At 38.1% G+C, this 16391-nt stretch overlaps 2 protein-coding genes across 7 annotated transcripts in view; both read left to right on the top strand.

Annotated features, from left to right (window-relative positions):
* KAT6B (lysine acetyltransferase 6B) overlaps positions 1-16391 on the top strand; it is a 178267-nt gene that overhangs the window by 12992 nt on the left and 148884 nt on the right. For all 6 annotated transcript variants that reach the window (XM_044386202.3, XM_048219282.2, XM_026504507.4 and 3 more), the window contains exon 3: positions 1797-2675. In XM_044386202.3, coding sequence (XP_044242137.2) covers positions 2055-2675 — 621 coding nt within the window. In that variant the 5' untranslated portion in view covers positions 1797-2054. The remainder of the gene's footprint in view (positions 1-1796; positions 2676-16391) is intronic.
* LOC113259202 (ATP synthase subunit f, mitochondrial-like) lies at positions 14617-15042 on the top strand. Its single transcript, XM_044386206.3, has one exon. It carries the CDS (start codon positions 14675-14677, stop codon positions 14936-14938), a length of 264 nt encoding a protein of 87 aa, XP_044242141.1. The 5' UTR covers positions 14617-14674; the 3' UTR covers positions 14939-15042.

Here is a 16391-nt window from a genome sequence, read left to right as displayed (position 1 = left end):
CATAAATGGGAAGTGGTTATAGCTACTGTATGTTGAATATTAGATATCATATTCACTTAATTCTCCTTCAGCACTCCTGTGCGGGATATACAACTATTGCCCTACACGTAAGGTGACTGAAACTTAAGTCATTTACCAGGGTTTCTCCACTGGATGTTGGTAGAGCTGGTATTCATGCCATTAAGTCTGATTTCAGAGGCAGTTGTGGCTCAGATGAAGATAGCACTGGACTTGGATTTTAGAATAATGGCATTTGAGCCTTAAGTTTACTGTGGACTGTTACCTTACATGAGTTCCATCTTCCCCTGAACATCAGTTTACCCATAGAGTTGTCTTGCGGATTAAATGACAAATTACATGTGAGCATACTCTGTAAACTTGAAAGTATAAGAAAAGTTCAGACGTGGATATTATCCTTGGAAGGCAAGATTAGAGCCCAGATATGACCCAAGTCTGGGACCAGGGCACTTTCTCCTGGTGTTCTTTTCAGGTGTACTCAGTACAGATAAGTGATGTAGGGTGGTTTTGGTGTACACAGGAGGCTTTCAGAGAGCAATACCACTGTTCACCTGGAATCAGATTTGTATGAACCTTCCTTATACTGAGCAGGGATTAAGATACCTAGAATGGTATATTATTTAAAAGGTGAAGGGTTATGTTAACGTGTTAGTTTCAGTTTTCCAACCTGTGGGTTAAAGAGTGTTACAGACCCTTTGCAGAGGGATGGGAGGATATGATTCTGTAGAAGTGGTTGGATGGGAAATTTTCTTACATGTGAGACTTGAGAAATATAATATCTAGCTGAAATAGAAGAATCAAAGGTTATTGCCTCTTCCCCCTCCCCCCCCCCCAAGTTCAGGGTTTTTTGAGGTAAGGTTAATGTATAGTTGACCCTTGAACAACATGGGTTTGAACTGCGTAGGTCCACTTATACATGGATTTGTTTTTTTTAAATAAATACAGTACTGTAAATGTATTTTCTCATCCTTATGATTTTCTTAACAAATTTATCTTCTTAAGCTTACTTTATTGTAAAAATACAGTATATAATACATATAACATACGAAACATGTGTTCATCAACTATTTATGTTGTTGGTAAGTCTTCCATTTATCAGTGGGCTATTAAGTTTTTGGGGTACATAAGAGTTTTGACAGTGTGAGGGTTGATGCCCCAATCCCCCATATTGCTCAAGGGTCAGTTGTACTTTTTAAAAAAAATATTTTATTTATTAATTTGACAGAGAGGGAGAGAGAGAGATGGGGCACAAGCAGTGGCAGAGGGAGAGGGAGAAGCAGGCTCCCCGCTGAGCAGAGAGCCTGCGATGTGGGGCTCGATCCCAGGACCCTGAGATCATGACCTGAGCCGAAGGTAGAGGCTTAATGACTGAGCCACCCAGGTGCCCCAGGTCGATTGTACTTTCATCAGAGTTTTTGTGTCATAGACTTACTCTTTGAGGTTGGTTTTATATTTATGATAGACATATATCTTGGACACTCATGTAATTTTATTAATTTCAACAAAGGTTAATCCATTAAATAAGTAACTTAGGTGTGATCTTTTAAATGCTCCATAAATGACTTCATATAAATAACAGGTGAAATTCCTAAAAAAATTTCCTTCTCAGGCTATGACCCAATTTCTGGTTAGGAAATACAGTCACTGTGGCTTTGTTACATAATACCTGCCTGTCATTACTTCTGTGGTCCTTTTGCATCTGAAAAGTAATACTAAATAGTCTTTTATTTTTAGAAGTTCTGTTATTAAGAGCCTTTTCCCCCTTTTTATCGTTTAAGGTCTTGATTTCCTTGTTAAAGATGTTCTTCACCCGAATGCAGTCTTTCCTGTTGGTCAATTAAGACAACTATCAACATTGCCTGTGTGTCCTGTTTTTAATCTCTTAAGGATGGATGTTTGTGAGGTTTTGCTTAATAAGGTCTGGAATATTCTGCCCATTTGTTGAGTTGTAAATGACTTTTAAATGTTCAAGTTCTGTTAAATACAAGGAGAACCTCTATGGGTAACTTTGGTATTGAAGAAGTCATTTGTCAACCATGGTAAAACTTGCAAACCCACTTTATACAGAGTGGATTCTTGAAGCTATACAGAAAATAAAAAAGCAAAAGCAAAGGCCCTCTGAAGAGAGAATCTGCCATGCAGTCAGCACTTCCCATGGGTTGGATAAGAAGACAGTCTCTGAGCAGCTGGAACTCAGTGTTCAGGATGGCTCAGTTCTCAAAGTCACCAACAAAGGCCTTGCCTCCTATAAGGACCCAGACAACCCTGGGCGCTTTTCATCAGTTAAACCAGGCACTTTTCCTAAGTCAACCAAGGGGTCTAGGGGATCATGTAATGATCTCCGCAATGTGGATTGGAATAAACTTTTAAGGAGAGCAATTGAAGGACTCGAGGAGCCAAATGGCTCCTCCCTGAAGAACATCGAGAAGTATCTCAGAAGTCAAAGTGATCTCACAAGCACCACCAACAACCCAGCCTTTCAGCAGCGGCTGCGACTAGGGGCTAAACGTGCAGTGAACAACGGGAGGTTACTGAAAGATGGACCTCAGTACAGGGTCAATTATGGAAGCTTAGATGGCAAAGGGGCTCCCAAATATCCCAGTGCTTTCCCATCCTCGCTACCACCTGTCAGCCTTCTACCCCATGAGAAAGACCAGGTAAGTGAAGAGAAGGTTAATACATTCTAAATATTGCCCCTCTGACTTGCACAGTTTCAGTTAAATTTTATATGGGCAAAAGTTCCAAGTGAAGCTGAGTAAAATCAACTGTTTTGCCTTAAGAGCAGACTTTTGTAGTTTGAAATGTATACATTGTTTATAATATAAATTGTTCTATACTGTTAATGTATTGAGGGCTTCCTCACTGGTCAAGTAAGAATTAAATGTGATGATTATATGATTTGTTTTTTAAACTCTAATTGGCGAGTACTTGAAGGGACCTGGATAGATAACTTTAATCCTCCTTTATTAAGGCAAGCCATATGTATTTCAAAAATCTAGGAAAGGCCATCGTGTATTTTTCTTTCTTAAAATTTTAAAATTGTTTGTAATTTATTTTTTTTCTGCTTTATTGAGGTGTAATTGATAAATTTTTTTCTTTATTATTTTCAGAGGAGACTATAGACTTAGTTAATACTGATAACCTGTGCATTCCTGGAATTGTTTTAAAATGCAACCCAAATCCTGCCTATTTAAAGTCATTTATTATTGTCCACTTCTCAGTGGGTGAAAGTGAACGTTTATTTTGTCTCATACGTGTCTTTTCTTAAACTCTTTGGTTTCTCTGGGTCTTACGTTATTTCTGTAGTATTTATATATATACATGGCAGATTTCTCCTTAAGCAATGGCTACAGTTTCAAGTATTAGAGTAGGCTTTTTGTTCCATTTCAAAGCTACTGAAGTTACCTCCCAAACTAAAACCAAAGTAGAGCAACAGCAAATTGTTTCTATTCAGGCCTTTCATTGTTGTTAGAAAGAGTGGTTGTATGTGTTGATTACATTTCTAGAAGTGATGGAAACACAAGTATTAGGAAAAGTTGTGTAGCCGATGGCTTGTTTTTCCTCTTTGGATGCTGCCAGCTCTGGAGATGGACCCTGCTCTCCTCAATGGTTTAAGCTGATAGAGGCTCCAGAAACTGGGTAGGACCAGGTTATTTGCCTCTTACAGACTAATCTAAACCGTAGCATTTATTTCTTAATTTTTTAATTTTTAATTTTTATTGTATTAATTTTCCTGAAATATATTTATCTTTTGGTGTCATTTGTGTTTGTGTAACCAACCCTCAGTTCTTTGTGAGAAAATGTAGGCATAAAGAAAGAAGTAAGTAAACTTACAAGAAAAAAATTTTTAATAACATTTGTTTCAAAAAAATATATTGAGTGACTCAAATCCTAATTCATGCATCTGACACAGCCACATTAAGCACTTCTGTTTCTCATGAAATATTTTTATAAAAGCTTATACACCATGGGGCAATTCCTTAAGGGAATGTAGAACCATTTCTTGATGGATTTGGATATCTTTGTTTTTAAAACCTGTACATTACCCTGAGGTGTGTTAAGGTTTTATAATTACCAGGTACATGGGCTAATTCAGGCAGCTTTAGGCACCTTAACAGTGTTTCAATAAATTTGTGATCCAGGGAATCACAGTCCCTTTCCTATCGTTCTCTTTAACCTTGCCCATCATTTCTTGCTAACCTTATCTTTTTTCCATGCAACATCTGTATGGAAGTATTTTTAGTCTAAAGGAAAATTCATGTCTGAAAGTATCTAGGATTGAAAACAGAGTAATTTATTGCTTAGCCTGCAGTCGTTACTGCTCTTCTGTGATGCTGATCTTTTTATATTGTCCAGTTAGCACCATTATTGAACAAGGAAAACAGAGGAAATGTGTCCTAAAATTTTTACTCAATGGAATTTGGAGATCAGTTGTAGTATTCATAATCTGATTCTTAAAAAAAATCTGTAGTCATAATCTGATTCTTAAAAAAGAAGAAATATAGCTTAATAAAAATCATATCAAATCAATTTGACCATAAGCTATTGTATTGTTTATATTGTATGTTACAGTAGTATTTTTCTTTGAAAATGTAATATTGCCCTTCCAGATTACAAGTGGTAAATAGTTTACAACCATGCAGACTTGCTAAGTAAATGTAATAGAAATTCTTAACTTGGGCCCACGAATGAGCTTGAGATAGGCCACAAATCCCCAGAAATGGAATATAAAGTCATCTGTATCCACACATTTTTCTAAGGTTTAGGTCTGTTTCGTTTTTTTGTTTTGTTTTGTTTTTATCTTACCCGATTCTCGAAGGGATCCAAAATGTCAAATAGCCAACGTGAATATTTTAGTACTCTAGAAAATATTTGTTGTTTTTTTACTAAAACCATAATGTGCTAGTTGTTGTCTTTTGATTATTCTTACTTTATAGCTGCTAAACTTGGATCTGAATATAGACTACTTGTACTATGGTTTTGTATATATAGGACTTTTGTAATATATGCAAAGGGCAAATTATCATTGTTCTCCATGAGCTAGAAATCTGTAGTGTTTGTATTGTGGGGGGATGTTCATCATACAAATGACAACTGTTTGTACAGAGATGGAGTCATCTCAGTTACAATTTAGCCAACTGATGTGTCTCAGAGAAGCTGTTACTCTAGTTATTTTTGCTGAATAGTTTCATTTAATTGTGAAAATGAAGACAAAAATGGTAAAAATAATAACTAACATTTCTTAACACTTAAATGCAGGCAGTATTCCAAGTGCTTTATATTTATTATCTCCTTGACTTACACAATAATGGTGAGGGCCATAGGATTTTTATCCTTATTTTGCACATGAAAAACTGAGGCTCAAAGCCTGAGTAATTTGCGCAAGATCACTGCTAGAGCTGGTGAGTGGTGAAGCCAGGATTCTGAGGAGACACTGTGACTCCAGACGGCTTTACTGCTGGGCTGTTTACTGGTCAACAGTGGTGGCTTTTCATTAACAGTAAAAGTATCTCTTCCATTTCCTTGGATGTTTAGAAGCAGTTTTCCCTCAACAAATAGATTTCTGGCATTTTAAATTTGGTAGTTGCAGTGAGCTTATTACAGTTTTTAAAGCAGGTACTATTTATAATATTAGCAATATGGGAAAGCAGTAGGGAAAGTAGTAAATCTGTGTCTAATTAGATTTAACATCATCATCATTCCTATGCATGGCTGCTAGGAGGAATACAATGCAAGTTAAAATAGAAGGGCTCCTTCCTTTCTGAAATGTAATTGCACATCTTCTGATAGTCTAGAATTCAAATTGGATATTACCACACTGGCTCCTTAGCATAACTTCTTTGTATTTATTTAAGAAAGCTCTCTTTGGTGAGGTGATATGGAAATGAATTAAACCACTGAAGATAAAACTTTTATCTTTGACTTGGTGAGGGAACTCCTAAAGGATAGTATTAGTGTTTCTCATTAAAAGTGGTAAAGCTCAATTAGGTCAGATTATGAGGACTTCGGAAAGTCAAATATTCTGAGAGAGACTTGAGTTATCAACCACACACTTTGTAGCATTAAGATTCCATTTGAATATTTGGGCTTTAGCATTTTTATAAAATCAGTTTAGTTCAATTTTATTTTTTTATTTCTATTTTTTTTTAAAGATTTTATTTATTTGACAGAGATAGAGACAGCCAGTGAGAGAGGGAACACAGCAGGGGGAGTGGGAGAGGAAGAAGCAGGCTCATAGTGGAGGAGCCCGATGAGGGGCTCGATCCCGTAACACCGGGATCACGCCCTGAGCTGAAGGCAGACGCTTAACCGCTGTGCCACCCAGGAGCCCCAGTTTAGTTCAATTTTAAACAGAATCCTTGGTATTTCACTTTATTGGCAATGTTTGCTATAATTAAGTATCAAATATTGCTGTTTCCAGTACAGTACATAATATGGGAACTCTCATTTTAGGCTGCTATAGTTGGAAAGGGAGATGCTTCTATTATCAGGTAGGGCTTTTGATGTTTTTTTTCTTGAAGAAGTGAAATAACAATCTTGTAGAAGCCTTCAAAAAGAATTAACAAAAACAGTGACACTTTCCATAAGGAGTTTAAAAAGGACCACAGATGATCTGAAACAGGGCTGAGAGACCATACTGTGTTAAAAATCCCTTGTGGTCCTGGCTCGTTCAGTTGTTTGTTCTGTTTGTCCCCCGCTCCCTTTTAGGGAGATACTTTATTAGGGCTTTTGACAATGTTATTAGTATGAAATATTTCCATAAATATAAGATTAGTGTACATCCTTCGTTACTTTCCTGTGTTGTGTAATGCCATAAATAAAAGAACTTTATTTTTAGTTCCCTTTCTTTGGTTTTCTCCACTTTGTCCTTGCCTCTCCAGTCCCATTATCCCTGCCCTAGAGAGACCCTCCTTGTCTTTCTCTGGGACTTTTCCAATCGCCTGTACTTTGTGAAGGACCATTCACTAGTCCATATTGTTCTTTGATGTGGCAGGCTTCCAGAAGTCTCTCGGCCCTAGGGGAATTGTTCATAGTCTCAGACTCTGGATCTTTTTGGCAGAAATGTGTGTATTTTCTATCTGCTAATTATATAGAGTCCAAGTGTCCTCCTCTCTATTGACCTTGTTAGTTTTCCTTTGAATTGCTGTCCTTTGTATTGCAGATGTCACATTTCTCAAAGAGTGCTTAGCTCTGTGTATTCAGCTGAAAGTGGGATAGAGCCCTAAACATTGTAAAATACACTCCTCCGTACAACCTGAATTTTGGAATCGGTGTGGATAAAAGTCAGTTTTAGAAGGACTAAAGTCAGACAGTGTGGACAATGTGGAAGACTAGATGGATCAAATACCTTCTGTTTCGGGGTCAGGGAAGGAAAAATCTTGCAGTTTACGTTGTTCTATAATTAAGCTTCGGTAGTTCTTCCAAATAGACTATCTGAGGACTACTTTGTGGGCAGATAATAATACCAGTTGTTGAGGTGTTATTGAGCGAGCACTTGGATTGTCTCAAACTAGTTAGTCGGGTCAAGGGAAAGATAAAATGAAGAGTGAATGAGTCTTTCTGTTGGTCTCTGAGGCACGACAGCTTGTTCCGCTTTTGAGCTTTGATCAAGATGGGACTTGTCTAGACTCCTAATGGAGTAGGCTTCAGGTAAAGTAGCAACGTTATGTCGGAGAATGAGTCTTAAAACGTCCTTTTTAACTCTTTGGATCCTAGATGTACTTGATACCGGAGCTGCCTTTTCGACAGCACGTGTGTCCTGGATGATCTGTGTGTATAGATCAGTCTGTTTTCTGATTTCCTCCTGTCATTTTCTTCCAAGCGTCAGGGATGCTAAGGGGGTGGGTTTTTGACTAATTCTGGATATTTTCAGTAGCATTCAGGAATTTACTGTATCCCATGGTCCTGTTTGGCTTACAAGAGCCACATTTGATGTACTTGAAGTGCCAAGAAAATCTTTGTTTTATAGCTTTGAAGTTATTTAACGGTTAAGTGCTGTTTGGTGATTCATTCAGATTGTATCTGGACTGGCAAAGATTTTTATTCGCCCTTTCTCTACAAACTTTATTTTACTTTATTTTAATAAGTAGTATATTTTAAGGTTTCTCAGAATGAAGGTCTCTGTTCTTTTTATGTATTTTCTTTGTGCATTAATCATGTACAAAGGGTACACGAGAAAACGTCATTGGTGTATCACTGCACTGGCAAATTTTGATTGTCAAGACTTTGTTTAGCTTACAAATTGTTTTCTTGGCTGGCACGTTAAGCTGCAGTAGATTTGATGAAACTGCTCATCTCTAGTTACACCAGCATTTCACACATGAGTCTGCATCTTCTCAGGTACCTTGATCTCTGTGATCTATTAATGTTTCTGAGTACGTAAACATCAATTAGCTGACTAAATCAAAGTTAGCAAATGAGTCAGCCATGTAATTTGTTTGTGACATTTTGAGTTAGCAGGGCCATGAAAAAAACATGTTTGTATTTGTGTGTAGGTGCCCTTATCTCACGGTCTTCAGGTGGTGATGGGGGCTTTGTACACGTAAGAAGAGGAGGTATGGCCGTGCCTTGTGAAGTGCTAATCCATTATTAGGTTTCTGCTTGGGGTCAGACTGCTTTCCCACAGCCGTCTCCAGGAGCTGCAAACTGTATACTATTGTTTTTTCCTTTTACATGTGAGCCTTTTAAGTCACAGAATATTAACAGAGAGCATAACTTTTTGCTTTATGAAGGTAGCATTTTGAAAAATCTGCAAAATGAACTATAGAGACGAAAGCTCTAGAGTGACTGTTACTAGATTTAAACTGTGAGTCTGGTCTTTACAAAGCTACAAAATAAATACTAATCAGTGGTCTAAGTAAAATCCAGGAAGGATTTGTGTTAATTTGACAAGTAGGTTTAGAATTCTTTAGCCATTATTTTTTAGAAACCAGCTTTGTTCAGACATCCTTTCTCTAATTTGCTTCACTTTTGATCTTTGATAAAACCAGCTGCAATTTTGTTTCATTAACAAACTTAACTGTTTAACAGATGTTTGTTTTGGCTTGATTGTGTCCTTTCTATTAGAAACAGCATAACATACATAGAAACCATGCTGGGCCTTTTCCTGTCTGTAGCTAGACAGGCGTTTCAGAAGAACAACTTAATTTTATTTACAAGTTCAATTTTTGTTCCTCTGTACTATTATGGTAGGTATACAAACATTTTAGCTCTTGTTCCCCCTGTCAGGGAGGTCTTTTGTTCTTAATCCTCCATCTGTTAGTCCAGTATCCTCCCCCATGCCCCCCCTTTTATTTAGCATTGCAAAATCTTAGCATACAAGGGAAAAGGTATTGCAGAAGAGGTAATTGAGATATCAGTGACTCTTCTACAGTTCAAGGGAGGGAATGGGACTAGCCTGGTGAATTTAGATAATTTCTTCCATCTTCTTTGATGTCAGTAAGCTGCCATATGGACAGCAGTGAGGCCTACAGGAAGGAGGTGAGCTTTGGTCTGGGCTGCCTGTGATACTCAGAGTGATGTGGGCTGGGAGCCAGAGGCAGGCAGCACTTGAATGTTTCTGGAGTAGTATCTGATGTGGCCAGTCCTGATTTTTGTCCATGGTTTACTGCCATGCTTCTGATTGTCTCAAATCATAAATGGGCATGATGAAATTCAAGAAATAGAGGTTAAAAGTTATATGGGGTAAGAGAAATAGTGAGAGAGGCTCATACTCAAAGCTAGAATTAAAGGACATCAAATGATGATTCCTGTTTGATACTTGGTCAGCTTGTTTACAAAACTGGTATTTTAATGCCATGTAGAAGCTTCTACCTTGTATTAAAACCCAACCCTAGCTATTGAGGCTTGAGATGTATGTAACGCTGCAGAAAACAGGATCCGCTAACGAAGAGTGTGGTTTGAAGAACATGCCTTATTCCTGTTAGGCTTCTGGTGGCTGGTGAGGGGACTAGGAAAGGTAGGTAGTGAAGGGAACTGGGAAGGTATTTCCCCCTTAACTTTGTAATTTGTGAAATTGCAATATTTCATAAAAGTTGGAAGAGTAGTACAGTAAGCGCTGTATTTCTTTCACTTAGATTCACCAGTTGTTAACATTTTGGTCCATTTGTTCTTTCTCTCTCTTCTGTGTGTGTATACAAATACATAACGTAGTCATAATTTTTGGCCAAACTGTTACGAAAATAAATGGCAGACATTAAGATGTTAAGATGTTATGATATTAAGTCATAATGATAATTATATACTGAGAAACATTTTCCTATATAACCACAATATTGTTACTTCATGTAAGAAATTCAACAGTGAAACAAGAGTGTTATCCAGTAGACCATGGTTTCCCAAATGGTCGGAAAATGTCAGTAACTTTTGTTTTTAATCTGGGATCCAGTTAAGGATTGTGCATTGCATTTGGTTGTTATATCTTTAATAGAGAATGGTTTTCCCTCTTTTTTTGCTTTTCACATCAGTGGCTTTTTTTGCGGTTTATTTTTTGATTATTTTTTACGATTTTTAAAAATTAATTTTTTTTATTTGAGTATAAGTGACACATAATACATCAGTGACATTTTATCAAGTCTAGGACAATTGTCTTATGGGATGTCCCACAACTAGTGTTTACATGATTGTGTTCCTCATGATCAGATTCTTTTTGGCAAGAATACTGTGTGGGTGATGTCCTATCAGGAGATACATCCTTTTAGGTTGTCTCGTTATGGTGGTGCTTATTTGATGAGTTGACTAAGGTGCTCTTAGATTTCTCTTTACCATGTGAATGGTGTGTATTAGTTTTTCATTTGTGTGTATTAGTTTTCTATTACTGTTGTAACAAATTACCACAAACTTAATAGCTTAAAACAATGCAAATTTATTGTCTTAACAGTTCTGTAGGTCAGAAGTCCAACATGGGCCTCACTGGATTAAAATCAAAGCGTGGATAGGGAGCCTGTAGGGGAAAATGTGTTTCCTCACCTTTTCCAGCTTCTGCATGCTGCCTGCATTCCTTGGCTCTGGCCATCTCCCTCATCTTCAAAACCAGCAGCGTTGAATCTCTTGAATCTCTCTGACCATTTTTCCGTAGTCACATCTCTCTCTGACCACAACCTGGACAGCTTTCAAAGGATTCATGTGATTAGATTGAGGCCATTTAGAGAATCCAGGATAATCTCCCCATCTCAAAGTCCTTAACTTAATCCTACCTGTAGGATCATTTTGCCATATAAGGTGACGGATCCACAGGTTCTTGGTATTAGGAAGTGGATACTGGTTGAGAGGGTGGTGGTGGTGGTGGTGCATTATTCTGCTTCCCACGCAGTGGTCTCGGTATCCTCACCTAAATCAGTTTTTACATTGGAGGTTGCCAGTCTTTGAGGGTTTGGGGGCTATGATGTAACACGGTCTATAAATCTGCTTAGAAAAGAATGAATCACAGTTTATGGGGTTAATGCTAGCTGAAGGCTGGGAGTCAGGTGGCCTGATGGTACATCCTGAATCATTTCCATAAGAACAGGAACAGGGGCTGCCTCCTGCTTCCACTTAGTGTTTCTTAACTGGCAAGTTGAAAGATGGATTTGGCAGTTTTTAACAATAGGAGTTGGATATCCAGACTGTTCTCTGAGAAGTGCATTTAAAGTTGTAAAGAAGGATCTTTCTTTAAATGCCCACAGAGTGCATGAAAAAAATATGTAAGATACTTAATAAGATAGGCTCTTTGGTGACATTTTAAATACTAAGTGTCATTGGAAGAATTTTATGTCGTCTTTGAATCCTCAATTAGAAAACTCTAAATAGGCTGAAAAAGAAACGGACTCATTTTAAAAAGAACAATGTCATGCTTACAGTGTTATGCCAATTATATCTGAATAAAGTTGGAAAGTAAAATATGCAGGTGGATATATATTGTATTCTTTCAGTTCTTAGTAAAAACTCAGAAAAGATAAATATCAAATCAAGATTCACAAAGGCAGTTAACCTCAAGGATTCTTTTTCTTTCATTTCATAGTGTTTTAGTAGAATCTCCCATAGTAGCTGCACTTGGTTGGAATGTTTTGGAAATAATGACTGTTCCAATTGTTAAAGAATAGCTGTTTAGTTATCAGCCTATAAATGTGCTCTGTAGAGCTGATAAAAAAAGATGATCTTCTCATCTGATGAGCTCTGACCCTCTGTAAACCTTCCAACTTATCTCATTTTCTACCAGCTATTGAAATATAACAAGATGCCAACAATTACATCCTCACAAAGCATTTATACCAACTTATAAAATTACCTCTTTATTGGAATATTGTGTAATATCTTGATTTCAATTTAGCATGGCATGTTGGTTAGCAATAAATCTTACTGGGGTATGCATACAATCCTGCAGGCAGTTTGCAGAACATTGATCAAGTGCAAATTGTATGTATTTTTCTAGCTCCTGAAAATTTCAGAGCAAAATGAAATAAATAGATACCGACAAGACTGCCACTTTTTAGGTCGTTTTTAATCTGACATAAACATCACCATGTATCTTGCAGGAAGTACCTTGGCTCTTCTAAAATTCATTATTTGTGTTTTTGACTATTTTAAAGTTCCCCATTTTGTCTCTGATACACAACAGAAGCAAAGGAATGTGGTTAAAGCACGCACCTGGTAAAGTGTGCTTAATAAGCAGTTCATATTAGATAGGAAGGCTCTATAGAAAACATGTAAGAAGATACTAATATTAAACACTCAGTGCTTACTATGTACCAGGTAACACTGTACGTACTTACTATATACAAAATGATATTATATGAACTCTGAGAAATAAGTACTGTTATTAACGGAATTTTACAGATGAAGAAACAGGCCAGAGAAGGTACGTTTCCCAAGAGTGCACAGGACATGTTGGAGCTGGTGTTTTAATCCTGGCACAAAGGTTGGAATATAGCCACAGCATCACTTTCTAGGCTTCTCCTTTACCTGGATGAAATCAGCACATATCTACAGAATTCTAACATATAAAGCACTGTACTAGGCACTATAGAAATTATAAAATATAAATGATATCCAAATGGTAATTAAGATTATCAATTGAAACATACCAAAACACGCAGCTATATGATTCCTTCTCAAATGACCAGTGTGGTAGTGTTCATTTACGGAGTGATTGAGATCATCTTTTCTATAGGAATGAATACTAACCACCAACGTTTCAGGGCACCTGGGTGGCTCAGTCGTTTAAATGTCTGCTCAGGTCATGGGCATCGAGCCCCACATCAGGCTCCCTGCTCGGTGTAGAGTCTGCTGCTCGCTCTCCCTCTGTCCCTGCCCCCTGCTTGTGTGTGTGCACACGCTGTCTCTCTCTCTCAAGTAAATACAAATAAAATCTTTAAAAAAATCACCAACATTTCTGTATTGCTTATCGTGAGGCAGGCACTACTTAAAGTGCTTTAAATATAGTTAACTTGCCTATGAGGTAGTCCTTCTTTTCATTCTTAGTTTACAAAAGAGGGAATTGAGGCACATGGGGTTAAAGGACTTGCCCAAGGTCACAGAGCTGTCGTGTAGTAGAGCCAGGATTCAAACCCAGGCATCTTGGCTCTGTAGTTTGTACACTTAACCACTATGGTACACTACCTCTTATTTGCCTCTTGAAGAAAAACTTCTTTTAAAGGTATTAAAGAGAGTTACACAGGTTTGTATAAACTTGGACCTCTAAGTGCCTTTTTAGTGTTCATTACAGGAGTGACTGAAAAGACTTAAAATTTATAGTATGACATCACATAAGGTGGCTTTTCCCAGATGATGTTCTGAGGTAGAATGAAGTACTCTTTGGAAGATGTTCATGATGCTAATAATGTTCTGAGATTCAAAGCCCCTGAGGAGTTCTGATATTTAACTTGCTTAACCCTCAGTTTCCCAAGATGGTTTGATGATGGGCCCTCCCCTCTGCCTTTCTCTTCACAACAACCATTCATTTGTCTAGACATCTTTGTGTTTGGTTGAGGAGTTTGGATTGTGCTGAAGTAAAGGTTATACAACTGATCTCTTTCCTCATTTCTCCCAAATACACATCCCAGAGGAAATCATTCATTAGTTGAAGTTGTAGTTTGTGGTTCAGAGAAGAAAACCAAAAAGCATCACATTCATTTCTTGTCTACCATGAATTAATTCAGTAAAACTGTTGTATGATAATTCTTCAACTAAAGAGTAAGATTTTAGAGTTGCAGGTGAACTTTAAGATCACCAAGTTCATGTGTTGTTTTTACAGGTTTATTTATCCATTTTAGAGAGCGTGAGAAAGTGCGGCGGGGAGGGGCCGTGGGAGAGGGAGAGAGGCCCAAGTGGACTCTGTGCTGAGTGAGGAGCCTGACTCGGGGCTCCATCCCATGACCCGAAGATTATGACCCGAGGCGAAACCAAGAGTCAGATGCTCAACCAACTGTGTCACCCAGGTGACCCCAAGTTTATGTGTTTTAAGCTAAGTTCCAAGGACTGTTTTCAGGGAGTTGTGAACCTCTAGGTTTTATGCAAATTGTTGGGCTTAGCTTATGATTATTTTTCTGGAGTTTCTCCCCTCTCCTCTCCTTCAACAAATCGTTGGACTCAGGCCAGTGGTTCCCAAACTTTGTTGCACATTTGAATCATCTGAGGAGCATTTAAAAATTCTGAAGCCCGGGACACCCAGGACTCCAAAATGGCGTCAGTAGTACCAGTGGAGAAGAAGCTCATGGATGTGAAACTAGGAGAGCTGCCTAGCTGGATACTGATGCGGGATTTCACCCCTAAGGGCATTGCCGGAGCATTTCAAAGAGGTTACTACCGGTATTACAACAAGTATATCAATGTGAAGAGAGGGGGCGTGGCTGGGATTTCTATGGTGCTGGCAGCTTACGTGCTCTTCAACTACTGTCGTTGTTACAAGGAACTCAAACACGAGCGGCTACGCAAGTACCACTGAAGAGGGCCCAGTGTGGAGGCACATTCGGCATTCCTGACCGTGACCTTTGCCTGGCACCCTTGAATCCTTTCATATCCTAATTCAGAATTAGCATCCACTAAAGATGACTGGTAAAAAAAAAAAAAAAAAAAAAAAAAAAAATCTGAAGCCCAGATCACACCACATACCTACTAAATCAATGTTGAGGGTGGGAGCCAGGCATTAGAACTTCTTGAAAAGCTCCAGGAAATGCCGGTGTGCAGTGGAAGTTTGGGAATCCCTCCCCGGGCTAACTTTCTTCTGTAGACGTGCAGGAGTCTCGTCAGGTGGTTGAGGGAAGTCTAGGTTGTGCTAGTTGGGTGAAGCCCTGGTTTCTGCTGAAAGGGATCTTACAGATATTCTAAAGAAAAAGGCTCTGAAGCCAGAATGCTTAGTTCAGATCCTGACTTTCCTGCTGGCCAAGTTCAGTCTGTGCCTCAGTTTCCTCAGCCGATGAATGGAGATAATAGCACCAACTGAATGGGGATTGTCTGCTCCAACTGCATAGCCCTCAGATAGCGAGGTACTGAGCTTTTCCTAGGCCATGATAGGAGGGGCAGCTGAGCAGAGTCCAGGTTGTGGAAGGGGCAGCGGCCCTTCTGCTCTTGAGGGAAAAGTGTAAATTGATGTCTGTATCACCTTCTCATGAAGACCTTCTTTCCTATTGGACGCTTGCTCTATTCACATAGGCCATGAGTTGCTAACATCCACATTTCTGTGTTGTTGCTTCCCCACTTCTTGTTATTTACATAGTCAGAAAAAGAGTATGTTTTCAGAGTAATACATGTTTGCTGGATAGACTTTGAAAAATACAGAAAGGTTCAGGGGCGATACACCCTGACTGCAGATTTCACTCCAAAGATAAACACTGTTAAAAACTTTGTATGTACTTCCACTCTTTTTTTTCCTCCTACATGTATATATTTGTTAAAAAAGAGGACTGTATTAGCTATATACTTTTATATGTTGCTTTCTACATTTAAAATCTTTTGTGAGCCTTTTTCTATATTGTTGATTATCCTTTGCAGTGTGACTTTAAATGGCTGGAAGTATTGCCTCTGACATGTTTTCAACATGTGGGATATTCCTAACTGCTCTGCTATTACAGATAATACTGTAATATTATTACAGTTTTAGTTATTTATTCCTTCCTTACTTTATTTATTTATTATATATTTATTTGTTATTGCTACTAAAAATTTGTGCATATAGAGGTAATTATTTCCCATAGGGTAAATTATTGGAGGGGGTATACCGGAGCATAAACATGAATTCTTTTTCCAAGACTCTTGGAACATATTGTCAAAAAGTAGGCAGAGTATGAGAGGCTTTGGTCATCCACTTGGCTTCTTATCTTGCTAATGTGGTAGACGTAAGAGTGAACCCCTGTTACTTTCCTTTGCGTTTCTTTATGAATAACTCTAACATGTTTTGT

This window comes from Ursus arctos, unplaced genomic scaffold, assembly GCF_023065955.2.
Source record: "Ursus arctos isolate Adak ecotype North America unplaced genomic scaffold, UrsArc2.0 scaffold_7, whole genome shotgun sequence".
Lineage (NCBI taxonomy): Eukaryota > Metazoa > Chordata > Mammalia > Carnivora > Ursidae > Ursus > Ursus arctos.
Note: the sequence above shows the minus strand (reverse complement) of the source record. Positions and strands in the feature narration are given on the sequence as shown.

Excerpts from the sequence above, each read along its gene's own strand:
- LOC113259202 (XM_044386206.3), top strand. The coding sequence starts at position 14,675 with ATGGCGTCAGTAGTACCAGTGGAGAAGAAGCTCATGGATGTGAAACTA.